General features: G+C 38.4%; 1 protein-coding gene across 1 annotated transcript in view; it reads right to left on the bottom strand.

Annotated features, from left to right (window-relative positions):
- The window catches only part of LOC129692139 (uncharacterized), a 118,123-nt gene that overhangs the window by 83,883 nt on the left and 11,899 nt on the right, over positions 1–22,341 (bottom strand). Inside the window, exons 4-5 of the mRNA XM_055628381.1 lie at positions 11,185–11,352; positions 7,590–7,691 (exon numbers count right to left, since the gene is read on the bottom strand). Coding sequence (XP_055484356.1) covers positions 7,590–7,691; positions 11,185–11,352 — 270 coding nt within the window. The remainder of the gene's footprint in view (positions 1–7,589; positions 7,692–11,184; positions 11,353–22,341) is intronic.

Genomic DNA, 22,341 nt, shown 5'->3' with positions numbered 1-22,341 from the left:
TACCAAGAGATGAGTCAATCTGCTCAAGCAAGGACATCACATCTGGTACAGCAGCTGCAATTGGAGTCTCTAACTGAGTGAGTTTGCAATAGTCACCTGCCATTCTCTATGATCCATCGGTATTCTGCTGTGGCCAGATAGGAGAATTAAAGGGAAATGTGGCGGTAAAGATTTGCATCTTTCAAATCCTTAATTGTGGCATTATTTTCTGCAATTCCTCTAGGTATGGGATACTGGTTTTGATTCACTATTTTCTTTGGCAGTGGCAATAATAAAGACTTCCATTTAGCCTTTCCAAATATAATAGCCCTCACTGTACAGATCAAAAAACCAATGTAAGAGTTCTACGAACTTCTAAGTATATATATAAGTATATTTACATCTGGAACTGGGGAAATAACTACAGATAAGTTTGGGGACCTCCTGTTGATCAGACTTCAGTCTAAACTCCTAATCAAGCGCCAGACCTCCATAAGCCCCTTCTTTATTTTAAATGTTTTTATTTTAATTTTTATTAATTACACTTTATTCACTTTTTATCCCCCCAGAAACACCTCCTTCCTCCCCTCCTGATCCTACCTTCCTTCCCCTTCTCCACACATGCCCCTCCCCAAGTCCACTGATAGGGGAGGTCTTCCTCTCCTTCCTTCTGAGCTTAGTCATCAGATCTCATCAGGAGTGGCTACATTGTATTCCTCTGTGGCCTGGTAAGGCTGCTCCCCCATCAAGGTGAGGTGATCATAAAGCAGGCCAATCAGTTCATGTCAGAGACAGTCCCTCTTCCCATTACTATGGAACCCACTTGGATACTGAACTGCAATATATAAGCCCCTTCTTTAACTGGAGAGCCACAATATTTCTTGGGGTTTCCGAGAATCAGCATCAATTTAGAACCAGTATCCAATAGACCCTGGAAAGTCTGATTGTTTCCTTTCCCCCAGTATACATTTACCCTTGTAAAAGGCCAGAGGTCCATCTGGGAAGCACTAGAGAGGCTAACAGTAAAATTCATAGTTATCTTGTCAAGTTTTAGCAGTCTCTGTAGTCAAAAGGTTCTGGGTTGCCAATTGGCTAAGTCTGGAAATTAGCCCACATGCCAAGATTCCCTTTTGCCTCAATCAATGTAGCCTCCTTCCATGCCCTCAAATTGTTTGAGAAAGTTTCCTCTTATACAGACCAAACAAAATTACATTAAACTTCTTATCTATTTCATGCCTGGAAGCACCATGTTTGATTAGCTAGTATCAAAGGATTATATGACTCATACCACTATAAAATTCACTTTGCATGTGCTGACCATTACAGGTTAGGCCATTATGGACATTGTTTTGTTCACGATACCCATTTATGATAACTACAGTTTCCTTGCCTTGGGTGATTCAGTGGTGCCACCCAGCTAAACCACTGCATTTAATTCATCCGAATGAGCAACAGGTGTCTCCAACCCTAAGATCTGGCACAGAGAAATGGGAGAAAACAAAGCTTTTCAAATGTGCTGGTGCCCTCTCATTATTTTGTGTTTTATAGAATTAGTGAAGGCCATGTCTTCTGGGCTTTCCCATTGTAGAGAATTAGGAATCACACTAACATTGCAAATTCCCTGAGCCCTGAAATTCCTTCATCAACAGTAAGCCAACATGTAGAAGGCATCTCCAAGTCCTTTTTTATAGGCCATCTTTTGACAAATCCTTCAAGCAACCATTCAAACAAACTTTGACACATTTTTTTTTTTAACTGTGCGAGCTTCTATAGTAAACCTAGATTCTCTACTCTGTGGGCCAGAGGATTAATAAACCCAGCCTGATCCAGTTTTATGTTCTTTCCATCATTATCCCACACCCTTAAAATCCATTTCTCTCTGTATATTATCTAGACTTCTGCTTGAATGAATTAGCAAACTCATTAAGCTCATACGTAGTGTAGCACATCTCCTTATGGACTACACTTTCTAACTCCCTTCTGGGAGCCTGCTTTGCTTCTCTGTTTATAGGTTTAGAAGCAACTATTGGTGGTCCTGAAGGACATCTATATTGCCTTGCCTGGCATCTCCTTCAGAGAAAGTCACTGTTGCTTTAACAAACAATGAGAAACAATTTTCTCAGTCAAAGGCAGAAATCACAATGTATCAGGGAATAAGGAAGGGATCACATCTTTTGCTGAGTCTATCTTCTTCTGGAGAGACGACTTAGGGGAAATCAACTCTTGAGAATGTGAGGATCCAAAGTTCTCAGTTTCAGTAGGGTCCTCAAACACATCCAAGTTACATGATCCTGCTTTTTACCAGTTAGTCACCTTACTTTAATTAGCAACATACTCCAGAGCTCAGACTGAAATGTCGCTGTAATTCAGCCAAACTGACAATGAGGGCTTCAGTTTGATTTCTCAAACTTTGTGGTCGCTGGAGAGAGTATTCTCTTCCAGGGCATGCTTAGTAGAGTTTAGAGTGTTGATGTGCATCTGGAGCCTGTCAATTTTATCACTGAATTCACTGTTGTTCTGCACTGTATTCTGAGATACTAGAACTTGGTTAATTTTCCCATGAAGCGCATTCTTTTCCTTTGTCAATTTATCCAGAGATGATAGGAACAACCAACCAGCATCATTTTTTAAAAAAGTATTTTCACAAATTGTCAAAAGTTTTATGTGCAAAATCACCAAATCTGTTGCTTCTCACAATTGGTGAATCAGGATAATCAAATGTATTCTACTACTTTTGTAAAATAGTTCACACCATGGACTTTTAGTGCTCTCTCATTTGCTAGTAGAGTCTTCAGAAACTGGAGAGGGTTTGGAATTGTAGGTGTTGGCAAATCAAAAAGCCCATTGCAGACACTTATAATCATCCTTATACTTCTATTGCTCTAGAACCATTCCTGATACCAAAATCTATATTAATCAGGATTCTCAAGGTAAACAAAACTTATAGAATGAGTCTATCTATCTGTCTATCTATCCATCTTTTTATCTATCTACCTACCTACCTACCTATCTTTCTTTCTATCTATTGATCGATCTATCAAGGGGACTTAAAAGAATGACTTGCTCTAGCTAGTCCAACAATGACTGACTACTAATGAAAGGTCTAAAAATTTAGTAGTTGTTTAGTCCATGAGACTGATGTCTCAGCCTGTCATTAATGTACACCAGAATACCAAAAAAGTAGCCTCCAATGCCAATGATAAAATGGGCTTTCTAAGAGAGCAAGCAGCAAACTTCTTTTTTCCACATCCTTTATATAGGTGCCATAAGTAATGGTGGTCCAGGTTAAAGATGGATCTTCCCAACTGAAAAAGATATGTATTGGATTAAAAATGGGTCTTCCCACTTCAAATGATTTCATTAAGGAAAATCCTTCCCTGGTATTCCCAGCCTCTTCAGTTTTAGTTATTTCCAGAAGTAGTGAAGTTGACAACCAAGAACAATCCTCACAGCCTGTATCAGCATGCCTTCCCTGCCACCACAGCCTGTACTCTTCCTCCCTGACACCATGGTCTGTATCATTCTTTCCCTGTTACCCTGGCCTGTACCATGCCTTTCATGCCACAAAGAACTATATGCTTGCAGTCCGAGAGCTAGAAGAAATTCTTTTTTGTTTTTTATTGTTTTTTTTTTTCTCTCTGGTATTCTGACACAGAAAAAAAAAGTAGCTAATACAGAAAGTGATGCTAAGAAGTGAGTTCATTGCTGCAAGCAACCTGTATCTGCCTTGTCTGCAACATTTAAGTCAGTTATACTTCTTTTTCAGCAAACCTCCTGACCTGTGTATCTTGGGGCTCTACTTGTTGTTCTCTCTTACTGTAAAGCCTGGAAAAGAAAACTGTGCAGAGGCCATGCCCCGGCCTGCCAAAAAATTCCATTACTTTTGAATTTGGTCTAATTCAGGGTTATTTTTATTTGTTTATTTGTTATTTTTATTTATTATTTATTACAATTTATTCACTTTATATCCTGGCTGTGGCCCCCTCCTTCGTCTCTTCCTAGGCTCACCCTCCCTTTTTTCTCCCTATGCCCTTCCCTTAGACCACTGATCAGGGAGGTCCTCCTCCCCTTTTATCTGACCCTAGCCTATCAGGTCTTATCAGGACTGGCTGCACAGGAACCTACCACAGAGGGCCTCTGAAAGACTCTACTGATTGGGGTATTGAAGCAGATGCTGAAACTCATAGCCAAACTTTGGGCATAGTGTAGTGAATCTTATGAAAGAAGGAAGATATAGAAAGACCTAAAGGGGAGGGGACAGGAGCTCCACAAAGAGACCAACAGAACCAAAAGAACTGGGCCCACGGACCAAAGACCAAGAACCATGGACCAAAACTCCTGCTCATTTATAGCCCATTGACTCAGTCTCCAAGTGGATTCCCTAGTTAGTGGGGCAGGGGCTCTTTGATCACTTCCCCCTGAGGGGGAAGCAGCTTACCAGGCCACAGAGGAAGACAATGCAGCCAGTCCTCATTCAAATTCTTAAGACCTTTCACATTTCAGGCCAAGTTCTGTATAGCTGCTTTAGACAGTTAAATGAACTTGAAAGGACTGACAGAATCAGGCTATGGAAAACCAATGCAGAATTACTCAATGAATGTTCAGCTCTGGCAAATATTTGATTACTTTTGCCTGTTTCAGAATGTGTCAGCATTACCCTAAGTTTAAGAGGCTTCTCCAATCCATTCCTACCTCCTTTTCTTGCTCAGCTTTGGGCTTGCATAGTGGTCTGAATCTTCTCTGCTAACTCACCCTCTTCCTTTGTTCAGGCATAGCAATTGCCTCTAAGCTATTGGATGTTTGATTTCAGTCTATTCTCAGATGGTAGGAACTCCATTTGTTACCTTAAAATTTTTCTCTGTTCCTACTTATCAGGATTTTGTAAATTATGAGAAGGGGACAGGAGCCACAGGTAAAAAATATTGTCCTAAAATTGAAGGAGACAAGAGAAAAAGGTACCAATTGGAGGTGTAAATAAATAGGAAATAGAAATAGAGCCTAGTCAAGACAACATATACTTGATGCCCGAGACAGTCTCAAGCTGAGAGAGGAGAAAAGGAAACTAGAAAGGAATTCTGAAATTTAGATGACTGTATTAGATTGTTTTGTAGTTCTGTGGTTATGAGTTTGCTCTGGATCTTTAATTGAAAAACAGAAGAGCAAAGTCCTTTATTGCCTAAGAAAGAAGACAAAAATTAGTATTCATTTTCGATCTCACAGAGAGGGAAAACATGTTGGTAAAATAAGTCGGGTAAAAAATATGAAGGAAAGTCATTTGATTATAAACTGTTGTTACTATACTAATTCCATAGGCATTTAACTAATTAATTAATTTATTTATTTTTGTTTCTTCGAGACAGGGTTTCTTTGTCTGCCCCAGCTCTCCTGGAACTCTCTATAGACCAAGCTGACTGCAATGTCAGAGATCCACCTGTCTCTGCCTCTTAAGTGCTGCAATTAAAGAAATGAGTCACCACCACTCAAGGATAAGCATGCTTATATGCATATATATATATATATATATATATATATATATATATATATATATCCAGAAGACAACATTAATCCATCTGTGCATCTAGGAATAGGTGATGTGATGTTAAGTGTTAAAAATATATTAGGTTAATATCTGGTTAAGAAAGATTCAAAGATAATTATGTGATAATAAGATTTTTGTTTGTTTGAAACATGGGTCAGAATATAGCCTAAGTCAGCCTTGAACTTGAACTTTTCCTGCCTTACTCTCCAGAGTGCAGGGGTTACAATGGGATATGATAAATTTTTCAAAAAGAAAATTATTATATGCCAAGTACTAGTAGATATACTAGCTCTTGATAAGAAAACGCAAGGTCTCATTTTTGAATAAAGTGTGTGATATTGTTTGTGTGGTTGTTACTGACAACTCACATTCAAGTGTCACCGTGTCAGTATGTCGTGAACTGGAACTACATTTCACAAGATCATCTCTTTCTGTTTTCTAGTCTGTGAAAACTTGTGCAAGGTGAAGGGCATCCCTCCGTCTTCTGGTCCATGAAAGACTTAGCTTTTTGATAATTCAATCCAACAACCTCATTTGACCTAACTGAACCAGTTCCCTGCAGTCCCCAAGAGGCTATTTGAGGTTTCATTCTTGTCCTCTTTTTCTGACTCTGTAGTTTGTTTTAGAAAAGCCAGAGCTGCTGAGATTATTTAAGTCCAAGTGGAAGCTTGAAACAGCAGTGAAAAGAATGAAAAAAGTCATGCTACTGATGAAATGATGACATCACTGAAACAGACATCTGTACTTGCTCAGAACCTTCTTCAGCTTTGTGAGTCAGCTCATCTGCTCCATTGTTTAATCCACTTAGGGTCAGGTGTTTGATTGCACCCTAATGGAGTGTCTCATAGTGGGTATGTCATAGTGAAGTATTTCCATAGCTTGAAATTCTAAGATTTGAGTCCTGGTGTTTATAATATGTAAAAAACTTAGGTAAGCTTTCCACTGACTTTGATCCTAATATAGCCATTTTTTAAAATGAACATGATAATACTAAGGTTTTATGTATATAAAATATATAGAGAACAAATATGAACTACCTTTGCCAGAACAGCTCTCTATAATTAATGTGAAATAAATACAGTATGTTTTATATATAAATTCAAATTTATATATATGTAATTTTTAGATATAAATTCAAATTAATCAATTCCTATTCTGAAATTATAAGAAATTTAAATAATTCTTCTAAAACACTGATGTACACTAATGAAATATATATCTAACTTCTTGGCATCCATCTTAGGTTTAAAACAAGAATGTTCATGGTTTGCCCAGGTTGACCTGATACATCTATGACATAGGTGCTACACACAAGGCTCGGGAAGTATTGGAGAAGAAGGGATGGAAAGCAAGGAAGTCTGCCATAAGAATGTATCTTCTAGATATGACAAAAGTAAGCACAACAATATGGCTGCCTCAACAAGATCTGAATAATTTCAATCACAGTAAATATCACAAAAAGGATGGGAGAAATCTCACAAGGCTCCCACCCATAGATGAAGAGAGACAGAAAATTAATGACTGTTGAGAAATAGTCCAGAAATGAGACCTTTAATTTGTTATCTAATACCAAGTGGTTGGTTCTAAAAACATGCAGAAAAGCAACACAAAATGTAATCAGCAGCATTTTATGTTTATATATTTAAAAACATATCTGTAGCAATAACATTTAAAGGACAAGAGAGCATGAATTCAAGAGAGTGTTGAGTAGGTATGGGAGGAGTTGAAGGGAGGAATGGGATGATGTAATACTTTAATTTCGAATAGACTTTTAAAAGGATACCTGAGGAGGTAGGAAATAACTCAAGGCAAATAGAGCTCCCAGAGACCTGACAAACAGAGACGCCGTGTTTATCAGAGGAGTTCATGCAGACAGAATGCCTGGGCTTTAAAATAATATGCGGTCATGGTCTGAGCACCTCGCAGTATTGTTTGGTAAACAGGCTCAGAAGCCATTTCTATTGCCTGTGTGCACTTTATCAGACGGTGAGAATGTAGGTTATTTGGCACATTTTGATAGGGTTGAGAGGACTGTTCTGGTACGAATTAAACTTTTTAGGAGAGCACTTACTGGCATCCACTTCAGTTACCACGATGGGCTTGGAGAACTGAATCCGGAATCCCCAGGGATAATCTCCAGTTCCTTTGAATAGTCTCACAGTTCGCTCACGGACTGCAAGGAAAGCAAAGAAAGCCTTGCCTTGAGTTGACACGTAGCACTGTACACTGTTAAGTACGGTAAACATAGCAGGTTTGCCTGTAGGTTCCACGTCAGGCCTAATAGATACGTTCCAAGCAATACTACGTAATAGAACGTATTAATTACACAAAATTCTGGGTTTTTCATTGTAATATTTTTTATACAGTGTGGTCTAATTTACTCTTCACAGCAGATCATGATTGCTTAAATTGTTATATTTTTAGAGAAGATAATATTGAGGTGTAGAGGTGTTAAATATTAGTGTCAAGAAATTAAGGCTTACTACTGCTAGGCACTACCAAACCTTAGGATTCATCCTTAACCAGTCTGTCATAGGTAGCCGGAAAGTCATGCAAGTCTTGCAAACCCTAGTTCCTTAGTTCTGTAAATGAGAAAATTTATTACAACATTGTTCAAAGAAAAATGAATATTGAATCATAGCCCATAAATTGGGGTTTTATAAGAAGCCAAGAAAAGAAAAGACCTGGCTTTGTAAGAAAAATATAGAAAAAATTGGTTTTGAAGAGGTTGGTCATCTAACTAACTTTAATTACTGTAGCCCAGTTATCAACCCACTTTTCTCCCTAAAATTGTTTTCTTCCTGCTACACCTTCTTTTCTGTATCATTTTCTCTGTAGTGTGTGTGTTTTCCTCACAACTTCTGCGTGTTAAACAGTTTAGCTATTCATTATGTCAACCCATTTTGCCCTTTATGCCCACTGTGAAGAACACTTTCCCAGTTTGAATTCCAGATAAAGTCTCACAGATCACAATCTTCTCTCTTCAGAACTGTTTAAGGTTGTTATTCCTCAGAGATGAGAAAAAGATGTGATTCCAGGTTGTCAACATCATTTGCACTTTGCCTCGAAGACTTGTAAAGAGTAAATAATGATCAAGTATAAATGGAAACTTTCTCAAGCTTCAGAAGCGGGCTTTTAATACTAGATCGACTCTGTGGTACTTGTGACCATGGTAGGCGATTAAAAGAGAAGAATGCCAAGCTATTTAAAAGAATTGGGTAACCTAATACCTTAAAATGAAAATTTAATAGCATTCCCTTTCATAAAAGGTAGAAATGTGTTAGAATTTCTAGGAAATATGTGTTGCTGCTTCTTTTCAACCTGTTGCTTCTGTTACTTCTGTGGATGTTATTTTTTACTTCTTAGATTTAGATTTTTCTCCAGTTCAAAGTGCAAGGATGTTTCTTTCTTCTTTCTTTCTTTCTTTCTTCTTTCTTTCTTTCTTTCTTTCTTTCTTTCTTTCTTTCTTTCTTTCTGTGGAGTTGCCTTATCTTAAAGTTCACATTTAAAGGCACTTTCAGAATACCTATGTGTAGATAAAATATGGGCAGAATCACAAGCAGGTAGGAACTCTTGAGACATTGAAGTGATGGATTACGAGGCTCCCGAAAGTGGTGAAAGCTGTGGACCACTGATAGATGGTCTTAGATGAAGCACCCACAACATTTGTAAAATATTATTATTAGTTTATATTACTTTGCAGTATTTGTAAGATGATTTACTTAATTTTTTCTCATATTTTAGGATGAATAATTATATTTCATATTAAGCTTCTTATGAGATGTAACCAGTATAGCAGAAGACAAAGCATTCTGCACGGGCACACTCAGTTGTGACCTCCTGTTTGGTCAGATAAAGCAGATAAGCAGCTGATACAAACAAGGAGATATCCATCCTTTTTCACAGGTTCATTGCACTCCAAGGCAGGAGTCATTAATTTACAAACCTTTGCTGTGCACTGCTTTACCCTCAGGCATGTTCTTGTGTAATGGGATGGTGGCAGGAAAGACGGAAGAATCATTTCACCTTAAAGCTTAGGTGCTGCACACTTGTTGCCCAAACTGGCACTCTTCAGGGAGGGGCTGGAAGGATACAGTGTCTGCATGTGGACTCCTGAGGGATGCTTGTTTTCATAAAATGTCTGAAGAAAACATGTTCTCCTCTTGTTGTCAGGAAAAGCACAGTAATATTGCTGAAAAGGTATTCCGTGTGCTCTGCAGTGCTCTGTGCCTCTGGGAAAGTTTGTTATTCATTAAGAGAATTCTCTGTTGGCATGGCTGATTGGACAATGTCTTATTGGATCTCATAATTTAAGAGGCAGAACTGGGAAATTCAAGGTTTTAGGAATTAATATTTCAACACTTTGAGATTGGCTGGTAGCTAATCAGGAAAAAAAGAAAAGCAGAAATCCATTTCTGACTGCTGTAACAATAATTTTCTAACATCTCTACTTTTCAAGGTTTCTTGTTCCCTCTAGGTTACTTTCTTGATGGTATCTTCTGCTTTTGGCAGATTGATTTACCCAACAAATATTTGATTAATGGAAGATTTTTATGTGTTGATTCAAATCAAATCATACTTGCTGTTTTGTTTTCATATTCCATGAGACTATTACAATATCTATTGCCTTCAAGGTCATGTTTCTGTGGTTTTAGTTTTTCAATCAAGCAAATTGAATGTCAAAAACATGTATGGAAGAATAAACATTTCAATAAAGTCTTGAAATGGTGAGCTCAACTGTATAAGTCTCCTGTGGGAGGACACAATCAACCTGTTTGTGACGTGTTCCTTTCCCATTCTAAAGACAATTTTCTCATATTTTAAGATTTATGGTCCTGCTTTCCCATGGCTGTCTAGTGAGTAATCATAAGTGCTACACAGCTGCTGACAAGCCACAAATGAATGTCATTGTTGTTTCACACACTGGGTACATCATCAAGTAATTTATCCCTCTAGACAACACTTCCTTACTTGGTTGTAAAAATCCAAATGCAAGACAAATATTTTCATAAATATAACAAACTCACCCACCAAAATAACACTCCCTGTGTGCAGGAGGGTTCAGGTATGTGCTCTTATCCCCGATTCATATTAGTTGTTTTTTTTTGTTTTTTTTGTTTTTTTAAATTTCAAATCTGGAATCACTATTTTGAAGGAACGGCTCTTTTTAATTTTGTGTGAGAATTTTATGTGAGTATATATTTACATAATTTCCCCTCTCCCTCTCCTCCATCCAACTTACCCCACTTTCCCTGACTCCCTCTCAAATTCACGGCCTCATACACACACAAACTTACAAACACCATCTGGTGGCTTCATTCACTTAGTTCTGTTCCTGCGTATATGTGTTTAGGTCTATTTGTAATTGTATAACCGATTGGAGGCTTGTCCCCGCAGAAGACAGATTCTCCCTCTCTCAACAGTCACTAACTGCGTGCAGTTCTTCATCTAGGGGTCGAGGCTTTTGAGATTTCCCACATCCATTTGGCATATTAATCCTTCGTATCATTTCTTTTTAAGTTATAGCTTTTAAAATAGTAAGAAATTAGTTTTAGTAATTTCATATTCTTTAACACATGCCAACTATTCATATTCTCCAGTGTTCAGGGCTCTAGCTATGAGTTTTCTAAGGCATTTGCATCTTGCTGTAATTCTTAAGTCCTTACCAGCGACTGGTCTTGGCTTTTTACTAAGACACCTGGGGCTGTCTTCAGGATCACCATCATCTCCTCGGAAAACCCATGCTGTGGAATGAAAATTCTCCGTGTAGAATCCTTTTTCTTCAATATCAACCCGAAAGCCAAAATCCACAGAATGAGCATCATCTGAGGTGACTGAGGAGCACAAAAGGTGAGAAATTAAGCTACTACGCTCTGGCAGGGAAGAAGACCTAGTGCTCTGGTGGTCAAGGTGAGAAGCACTGAATAAAGCAGAGGGGAGGCCCATGCATAAAGAGCGCTATCGGTGGACATGAAGAAGTTCCTAAGTTTGCTGTGCATTTTTCTTGAAAATAATTTACAAATTCTTAAAATACCGTAATCAAAACAAATATTCCCAGGGCTGTAGAGAAGGCTCAGCAGTTAAGAGTGCTTACTGCTCATTCACAGGACCCAAGTTCAGTTCCCAGAACCTATATTTAGTGGCTCAAAACTGCTTGTCACTTTAGCTGCCAGAGATCTTAGGCACTGCACTGAGACACACACACACACACACACACACACAAATAAAAATAAAATGAATCTTAAAAAAAAAAAAAAAGCACATGAAAATACTGCTTTAGGGTCTGTACCATGGGAGTCGGCACACTGCACAAATATCCTTTAGTTAAAGAAAAAATTTGCTTTTGGAAAACAATATGTTACTGCTTAGAGGTCAAGTTGAAACCAGGTAAGACTAGGAATTAGCTTTCAGAATCCATTTTTTTAAAACACCAAGTTCAAGGAAAAGGATTATCAGGTTCAAAATTCTGTCATTCCCTCTGTGCTTGAAGGAGGCACTAGAAAGTGTATTTCCAGAAATCTCACTGTGGGCTTTTATGAAGAGAAGCGCCTACAAGGAGACGTGTCAGTCCTTCCCTGGGATGCTGTGGAAGGCTGCGTCCTTAAGAGAAATGAGTTTGTCCTTCCACGTTACACTCCACGTTCCTTTGTGCCCTGGCTAGAAAGTTCAACCTTGAGTAAAATCCTGCTACATCCCTTTCAGTCTTTCATGCAGGTATAGGTGAAACATTGCACTTCAGACTCGAAAGTTATTTTTGAGAAAATGATATCATTCATTTGCACTTTTTTAATTTTAATTTTTGATATTAATTACAGTTTATTTGCTTTGTATCCCAGCTGTAGCCTCCTCCCTCATTCTCTTCTAATCCCATCCTCCCTTCTTCATCCCCTTCCATGCCCCTCTCCAAGTTCACTGATAGGGGAGGACTTCCTCCCCCTCTGTGGCCTGGCAAGGCTGCTCCTCCCCCAGGGGGAGTTGAGCAAAGGGCCAGCCACTGAGCTCATGTCAGAGACAGCCCCTGCTCCCCTTGCTAGGAAACTCACTTGGAAACTGATCAGCCTATAGTCTGCAGCACTTCTTAAACACAATAGCAATCTCACTTCCCTCTCTGATTCTCCTCACAAACTGTAGTTGTTCCTATTCCATTCTCAGGAAGTCTCTGGGTAAAATCTCTTATTCCCACCTCACCTGACCCAGCAAGGCAGAGTTCTGCGGTTGGTCAGTTATAGAAAGGAGTCTATTGCCTCCATCCAACCCCAGCTAAGCATCTGTTCTCATGGTTTTCCCTGGAATATCATTCTTAATGGTTCTTGCTCATTTCCATTTTTGCTTTTTTAATACTCAACTGAAAAGAATAACTATTAGTCATTGTCCTGACACATAGATAAATGGACAATAGATTTCCAGCTTTCACGTTTGCTTAACTTATGTGAGACTGCACTAGACATTTGATGGCTTGGGTTGTTTGAGGCACGTTCATTCACTTGCTGAACTGATTTGAAATATATGCTCTTCTCCCATGAGCCAGGTGCAATTTTATGTACACTGGGGATAGAGTGATGAGTAAGACGGGCTAGTGGTGCAGTGTGAGAGTTCAGAGGAAGTGGGGTCAGATGGCCGCTGCAAAGAGAGGCATGTCTAAAAAAAGTATATCACTGTAATCCATCCAGAGGATCAGGCGGGGGAGAGGAAGGGATGCATGGGTGGATAAAGCACCCCTACTATAAAAATCTAAATCTAAAGTGACAAACCTGACACCTTTTGAGTGTCAATATAACATCAAAAGTATGAAAATACCACATCTGCTGTTGAAGTCACAGTCAGGATATAGGTGTACTACAAATAGTGTATAAAATCATGTGCACGTGATATAGATATCTATCCTAAAAGAATTTTGTTTTTATGTTTGGACCCTCTCCCCAGATACTGTATAATATATATACAAATGCTCTAAAGTCCCCCCAAATCTACAATCTACAATCTAAAATATCCTACTTATATTTTCATAGGTAATGCCAACTGAGTAGATCTAATATGTTTGGATATAAAAAAGAAATGACATATGGCAATATTATACAGTTATAAAATTGGAATGCAAATAATGTGAGACATGGGACATGGTGCTTATTGGATTAAAACTAGGAAAATTTAGGACAGAATAATATAAATAGCTTAAATCAGAACATAATTCCTTCTTTCCACATAGCATATCTCAAAACACTTTAAGATTTTCTTTTTAAAGAATTTCACTTTTTAAGTAAGTTAGAATGTGACATTTAATGGGACAGAAAAAGTAAACCAAAATTTTTATAATATTTTATTGATGTACCTTTCCAAACTTTAAGGCTAAATTAAAGCTTTCGTTGTTTTTAAGGTATAACAGGAGTTTCTAAAGTTTTAAATTCATTTCCTACATTCTGTATCTTAAAAAAATAAGAATTCGGTTATTTTTTAAATGTTTATTGATGTAGTTCACAGGCTTCTGGAACAATTGGTTTATCTTATGATAGTTTCCCTTCAGCAATAAATGCCTACATTGGATATGCAATCATCCCTTGTCATGTGCGGGTCTCAGGGCAGGTCTTTATATGGATCATTGTTTTTATCAATATGTATGAGGCTGTTCAAACAGCTCACTTACTTACAAACAGATGTGATTCTGTGGATGAGTAGCTCTATATTTATTCAGTTAGCAAGACAGAGTTAATGAACATACTCTTACATCAGCTGAGACATAAAATTTGTGTTAAAATCCAATGAAGCAGCAAGCCACACACCTGTCGAAAATATAAAGCTCCTAGAGGTCTCAACATCTGCTCCGTGATGAACCTTGATCTAAGCGGGTAAGACCATATAACTCTTTGTCAGAGAAAGTTTGTTACCAAATTAGGTTTGCTAGATTAAACACTTAATAAATGAGCAGTTCAAGCATAAGCTATTAAACGCCTTTGTATTGCTGAAATTTCAGTTTAACTCTTTCGTTCTTAAAGAATACAGGTGTGTTCTTTTACTGTTCATGTTTTGGCTTTAGCTTAAATAATAATAATAATAATAATAATAATAGTAATAGTAATTGTGACAATATGGTTAAAAACATACATACATATGGTTAAAAACATACATATGGTTAAAAATACACAATTAGCTCTGAACACTCAAGGTTGCCTTATGCTTCTTTCATTCCAGTGTGTCATCTGAAGAAAATGAAGAGGTGATATGTGAAAAATCAAGTCCCTGTTTAACTGCCCCAGGGAGACCAAGGTTTTTTTTTTGAGTTGAGCAAGATCAAGTAATTTGTTGTTTTGTGTAAGAGCATGAATGCCAGTTAGACTGACTGAAATTGAAGCCAGACTCTAAGACTAATAACATGTAGCTGAATGACTTTGGGCATGTCACTTATCCTTTGTATGAGGCCCAGATTAGCAAAATTAGGTTGGAAATAAGTAACATAATTCACAATTCTACTGGGAATTATGTCAAAAAGGAAACACATTATGAGTAGCTTAGAATGGCACCTGGTATCTAGTAGGCTGATCATAATCCTTAGGTTGTATTATTTAAACGTTTTTAGACAGACATCATTTTATTTTAGATAGATATGTATTTTATTTTATATGCATGAATGTTTTTATGCATGTAAGTCTGTGCATCTTGTGCATGCCTGGTGCGCACAGAGGTAAGAAGAGGGTTGCTGATACAAGGGGAATTTCAGATGTGGGTGCTGGGAATTCGATCTGGGTTTCTTGCAGTATCTCTTAGCCTCTCAGTTACTCTCCAGTCCTCTTAGCTCTTATTATTAGGAATTAGAATTATTTTCCTTACTTCTTCCCTCCTTCTCTCCCTCCCTCTCCCTTCCCCTTCTTTTCCTTCCTTCCTTCCTTCCTTCCTTCCTTCCTTCCTTCCTTCCTTCCTTCCTTTCTTCCTTCCTTTCCTCTTTCTCTCTCTTTCTCTCTCTTTCTTTCTTTCTTTCTTTCTTTCTTTCTTTCTTTCTTTCTTTCTTTCTTTCTTTTCTCAGTGGCAGCCAATATTTGAAAACTAGAGTTCCATAATAATTTTATTAACTAAATGAAGTATGGGAAATACTAAGAGCTATACTCACATGATTAACCCCAAATTCCTGCTACATCTGTTTGTGATCCAGGGGCCATTTAAGATTGTAAAAATCAGAGGCCCATTTTGCAGCTCCTTCCCACTCACATTACTAGCCTTCAAATTATTTACCTAGTATATCTTAGTCAGCATTCCCCACAGTCAGATGGATTGATCAACTGTGTCAACACACATAAACATGTCATTCTTAATGTCTTTTCCAGTTATTATGTAGGAAGTCAGAGATGAGTGAGATTAACAGAGTGAAAATGCCAGTGGTAATGATGTTCAATAAGGCCTTCGGGTTTTAAGTCATATATTAGTAGCATATCCTTACTCTATAAATGAGAAAAAAATTCAAACCACACATTAAACAACACTAATGCAAGCAGCTCTGAGTGAATTGCAGGCTGTACTGAAAAGTTTCTCAAGAAATGTAGTATGCCTTCAGTGTGCCTGAGGCTTGGATAAGCTGAAAGAGAAGAAACAGACAGTTGTTCTTGTGTCTAACAGGAACCAAATTGTTAGGGTATGTTTTCATTCAAAACAAAATTTTCCTCAAAGAGAACTCTATCATTGTTTAATTAAAATTATGTTTGGGCATTAAATTTGAATTTACATTAGCATTACAGCTGATCTTGTGTTATTTCAAGTGGAGTATTGGTAAATGTTTTAAATAACTTTCCAAATTGAAAAAAAACAAAAAACCAATAATCCCTGATTTGCTGTGCTTGCCAGTTTCCATTATATAAATATTCCCACCACAGCCAGTATCAAGCTAATGGCCTGCTCTCACTGAGCTGCAGTGTCGAGAATGTGAACAGCTGGACTTGTGAACAGCTATGAGCCGGCCCCAACACACATGTGACTGTTTCTTGTTTCAAAAGGTGCAAAGCCGACATGAATGTCTAAAGAGCAGCAAGACAAGGATTCGCCATCAAAATGAATGCAATAGACTCTTTACAAGGAGTCCAAGTCACTGAAAATGTCAACAAACTACAAAGAACCTGGCCCATCTCTCTGACATTTGAAGGCCATTTTCAGTTAATCAAACCAGCAAAGTTCCCCTAGGTTTGGTTGATGGATGCCTTTGCATAGACGGTTGATTACAGAGAAATGTTACATGTCTTATAAAAGGAGAAGAAAGAATGTTTTCACGGTAAAGAATTCATATATTCTTCAAGAGTCGGATAAATTTAACTTGGAGAGGGCACAGGGAGAGACAACTGGAGGAGGTGGGCATTTAGGGAGCAAGAGGGGAACCTGCTGCAGTGGAAACTGCCTGGAACCCAGGAGGGTGACCCTACGGGGAAGTCTAGTAACTGAGTGATGAAGCCTGGATTGGCCATCTTCTGTAACCAGGTAAGGCTCCCAGTGCTGCGACTCGGACACCAAACCAGCCATAAAATCTACACTCCACAATCTGTCCCGGGGCGATGGTGCCTCGGAGCATGTAGGAGGAACCAATCAATGACTAACTTGAGGTCTAAACCATGAGAAGGAGATCATGCCTGAAACTGCCCGGATGACCAGAGTATGGAATCTGAATAGCCCTGAGACCTAGGGTAGAATCAAACATGACTGACAAAAAAAAAAAAAAAAAAAAAAAAAAAGGCATTGAAATGATTCCTATACACATAGGATCAGTGCATACCGTAATTGTCATTAAAGAGGCTTTCTTCAGCAGCTGATGGAAGCAGATACAGAGACCCACAGCCATACATTAGGCAAAGCTTGGGAACCCCACAGAACAGGTAGGAAGGACTGTAGGAGACAGTAGTAGAGGACACCAGAAGAACAAGGCTCGCAGAATCGACTAAGCAGGGCTCATGGGAGTTCACAGAGACTGAAGAGGCAACCATGGTGCCTGGCTGGCTCCGTGCTCATCGCTCTGCTTACAAGTTGTGGCTGTTTAGCTTGGAGTTTTTGTTGAACTCCTAACAATGGGAGTGGGGGTGTCTCTGGCCCATTAGCCTGCTCTTCGAACCCCTTTCCTCTTCCTGGGTTGCCTCATCCAGCCTTGATATAAGGACTTACGTCTGAACTTACTCTTGCTATGTTGTGCTCATGGATATCCCTGGGAAGACTGCTCTTTTCTGAAGAAAAATAAAGAAACAGTGCATCTGTGGGAGAGGGAAGGTGGTGGGGGGCTGGACAGAGGGGAGGAAGGGGAAGCTGCTGTTGGGATATAGTGTATAAGAGAATAAATTAAAAATTGACATATATTGAGACATCACACAGAATTTATAAAGATGTATACTTTTTGTGTCCTCTTTAGAATAAATTTAATTGAAAAATTTCCTGTGTGCAGTAGATGCTTCATTATATGTAAGTTACTACATGTAAATTTTGCTTCTTCCTTTTACAATTATAATAAAATTGTTCATCCCTCAGCTTCCTTGTTTTTAGTTCATAAGAGTGGATAAATGCTGGCTACTGTTTTGGTGAACTGATATCTTGATGATATTTTATATAGACTGAAGGAACAAATTGCAGACGAATGTTTTCACACACACACACACACAAATGTACACACAATTTATTTCAGTGTTCAAAAGAAACCTAAGAAAGAAGAAAATAGCAGGAAATGAAGATGCGTTTCCCAAGGGAAGCATTGCTGTACAGGGATTCTGCCGATAGCTTCAAGCAAGACAAATGCCTCTGAAATTCACAGGTAAATGATGGATAAAAAATTATTCTGATTGAGGTATCCCAGACCCAGAAAGACAAATACAGTATGTATTCACTTATATGTGGATATTAGCTGTTAAGTCAATGATAACCAAAATACAATCTGTAGAGTCACAGAGGTTAGGTACAAAGTAAGGGCATATGAGATCTACATAGATCTTGTTAAAAAAGACAAATAGAATAGATAGTTATGGACGGATAGTATGTGTGGAACAAGAGGATCAAGCAGGAAAGAAGGGATAAGGGGTTGAGACAGGAAATATGGAGAGAGATGAGTAAAAATGTATACATAATGTGAAGGCAAACTAAATAAAGTTGCAAAATTATAGGGTGACAGAGTCCCAGCTGGGCATCTTTTGTCACCAAATGAAGCTTCCAGTCCTGGAACTGGGTTCCATCTAATTGAGCTGTTGGCAATAGAAGTCCTATGGGAATCCCCAAACAGACTAGACTGTTGCCAAGACTATAGTTACTGTCCACAAACTAGCAGCAAGGCCTCATGGCTGAAGACAACCCCTGCACAGCTTGTGAAACATGGAGAAGTTGAACTGGTGCCTGCCTAGAGCCTTTACCCCTATGTTCTAGCATCTTTGGTATAGGAATGTACCCTCCATACTACCAAGAAAACCCCAAAAAAACACAAACACCAATCCATCCACAAAACATTTGATCTACAATGGTGGCCTGCCTGTGAGATATGCTAGTGCAATGGTGGCACAAATCTTGTGGGAGTAACCAACCCAAATCTGATTTGACGTAAGGTCTACTCCCCAAGATGGAACCTATAGCTGACACTGCTTGGCAAACCAAGACTCTGAAATCATATATCTCATGGATCTAAAGTAAAACCTAACACAAACAAAAAACACAACAGCAACATCAAAACTATAGCAATAAAATGACTCCAAATGACATTCTGCTTTACTCACAGATCAGTGCCTTGCCATCATCAGAGAAGCTTCCTCCTGCAGAAGATGGAAACAAGCATAGAGAGCCACAGCCCAGACATTACACAGACAGTAAAGGACCTTGGAACAATCATCCCTAAATGGGATGCCTCTATCAAATCCCTCCCCTCAGTGCTTAGGTAATCCTGTGGAAGAAAAGGCAGAAGGAGTGAAAGAGCCAGAGGGGATGGAAGACACCAAGAAAAAGAGGCCCTCTGAATCAACATGACCAAAGCTCATATGAACTCACAGAGACGGAGGCAGGTTGCACAAGGTTTTCAGGGTCTGCACCAGTTCTCTTTGTACGTTATAGCTTCCAGTTTGGTGTTTTTATGGGATTCCTTGGTGTGTAAATGAGTAAGTTTCTGATTTTTGCCTTCTCTTGGGCTCCTTTACTTCTGTTTGTTTGTCCTGTCCAACTTTGTTGTGTTCATTTTGCTTTATCTTGTTACTTTTTTATTATCCCTTAAAAGCCTGTTTTTTTTTTTTTTGAACTGGGAGGAGTATAAGGAGGGGAAACTATAATCAGCACACATTATGTGAGAAAAAAAATCTATTTTCAGTAAAAGGAAAAAAAAGAGAAGGAAGAAGAGGAATAATAACAACAATAACAACAGAGAGGGAGAGAAAAGAGAAGAAATTTTTTTCATCTGCTCTGAAAATTCTTCTTACAAAATTCAAAAACTGCTTATCCAACCCCTGACCCCAAGCATGTGAAGCCCTCTTCTGAGTTGTTGGATAAGTTTGTCTAAGAGATTCCCAAAACATTACAGGCTATTGCTATTGCTATTGCTCCTGGTTGGCTTCTAGATGTGGAAGGTAAGTCCCTACTGCTGAAGAGACCACATGCTTCAGATACAGGGCCCAGAACTAGAACTGACCTGGATGATTCCTCTCTGACAAAAGGTTTTATGGTACCAGAAAGTATCAAAGGAGGGAAGCAACCCAACAGTCTTACTCAGACATGATGCCTCTGAAACACAATGGCCTGTATGACACCATAATTTAAGGGCACAGTAGTGCCCTTATACTTTGGTGGTAGCCAGCAGGTCTCTCTCTCTCTCTCTCTCTCTCTCTCTCTGTCTCCCTCTCTGTCTCTCTGGAAACTGTGCCTGGTACTGAAAACCTACCCAGCCACTCAGAGGTAGTGAAGTCATAGATCTTGGAAGACAACACAACCACGACTTTACTCAACCAGAATAATCCCAACTGCATTATAAGTACTTGTCTTATATTCACAGACAAATGTAGTCTTTGTCCTTCATCAAGAGAACTTCTCTTGGCAATAGATAGAGACCATTACAGAAAACCACAACCAGTCAAAATGTAGAGTTGTAGAGCTAAGTCCCAGGGATCTACAAAACACCCCTGTACCTAAAAAAGCTCAAGGAACATTGCAGAAGAGGATAGGAATATTGTAAGAATCAGAAAACCAGAAGGTACGCTATGCTCATAAACTCTCATTAGCATGACTGACTAAGCATGAGCTGAACAAGAACAATAGGCTTGCTATAAGTGGATGGAGGAGAGCCCAGGAAGCAACTAAGGAATGCTGAGTGACAATGTTTTTTTTTCCCCCCCAGGGAAGAACACACCAGCTGGTTATTCCATTACAAATGTCCAGTCCTGAAAACATATGTACAAATAACACTGCACAGACTGAGAAAATTGTATTTAGAAATATACATGTATAGACATATACATAAATGCATGTAACAACAATCAATGAAAAAATAAGCCATGGGTTTGAAAGACAGCAGGAAAGAGTATCTCACTGGCTGCGAAGGGAGGAAAGGTAAAAATGGAAACGAAATGATTATATTATGTTCTCAAAAAAAGAGAAGTTCTCAAAAAAGGGAAAATGTTAATCAACCAACCAAATAAACAACAAACAAACAAATAAGCAATCAAAAATGATCAAATACAACAAAACAGCCTATCAATTCTTCAAGAGAAGCCAACAGGAGACAACATATCCCTTTAGACTTTTTTTTTTTAATTTTAAAATCCTATGCCGTGATTCTTGTTGCTTTTAAATTGTTAAAGCATGATTCTTACCCATTTTACCCATCTTACCCAAGATCTCATGTTGAAAATCTTAAACCCAAATTTAAATTCCAATACTTTTCAACTTTGTTTCTCTACTTTTGGGTTACTAGAAAAGCTATGTTGAGGAGGACATTCCTCATTCTTGTAGGCATTAACAGCCTAGGGCTGGCTTATTCATAAGTGCTTTACAAGAGCATCAGACGGTCAAGTGCTGGTACACTACAGGGTTATGGCATGAAAAAGATGGCGCCCTCTAATGGGAACCCTCTAACAAGTATCTTAAAGATAATTTATAGGAACACTATAAAATTTGGACAGTCCTTGAGGAAACAAAGTATTTGAATTGACAATAGGTTATTACAAGAGGGAGCGGTACTATCAGCTCCAAGAACTTGCCATTATAGAATGCAGTAAGCTGTGGGTCACTGTATAGGACTGTGCCCTTAGAGTCACAGCCAGCCCTTGTCCTCTTACACAGAAAGACCAGGATCAATATTGTTTGGAACTCATTGCCTTCAGCAAGTTTCCTGATATTACTACCAACCAAACCTAATAAAAAAAAGCCAGACAGCTCCTTGACATAGGCCAAAGAGGAGACACTTGTGCTAGACAAAAAAGTGAAGAGTAGAGAAGGAATGCAGAGGGACAAATGAAAGGTATTGTCAGAGATGATTTCAAGACAGTGAAAAAAGCAGAGACTACAGTCTTCTATTTCAATAAAAACGTTAAAAAAAAGCCATAAATGTACTTATATCCTAATTTCTGCTGGTTTTATATTAGAAGCACAGGTGTGATTAGGATTTGCATCTGAACTTTATACACAATAAAAGAATGAGGTGTGTGCATGTTTGTGTGAGTGTGTTTGTGTGTATGGTGTTGTAAGATGTGTAGATGAATTTATGAACAAGAAAAGAATTCACATTATGCAATGAGCTAGGTAACACCTGAAACCTAGATGCCATCTGTAAACCATGATATGAAACCATAGCATGAATATATTTGAGAGTATTTAGTACAGAATTATAGAATATTATCAAGAATGCAGAA

The sequence above is a fragment of the Psammomys obesus genome, unplaced genomic scaffold, assembly GCF_907164565.1.
Source record: "Psammomys obesus unplaced genomic scaffold, mPsaObe1.curated_primary_1811, whole genome shotgun sequence".
Taxonomy (NCBI): domain Eukaryota; kingdom Metazoa; phylum Chordata; class Mammalia; order Rodentia; family Muridae; genus Psammomys; species Psammomys obesus.
This window is presented reverse-complemented; position numbering and strand designations above follow the sequence as displayed.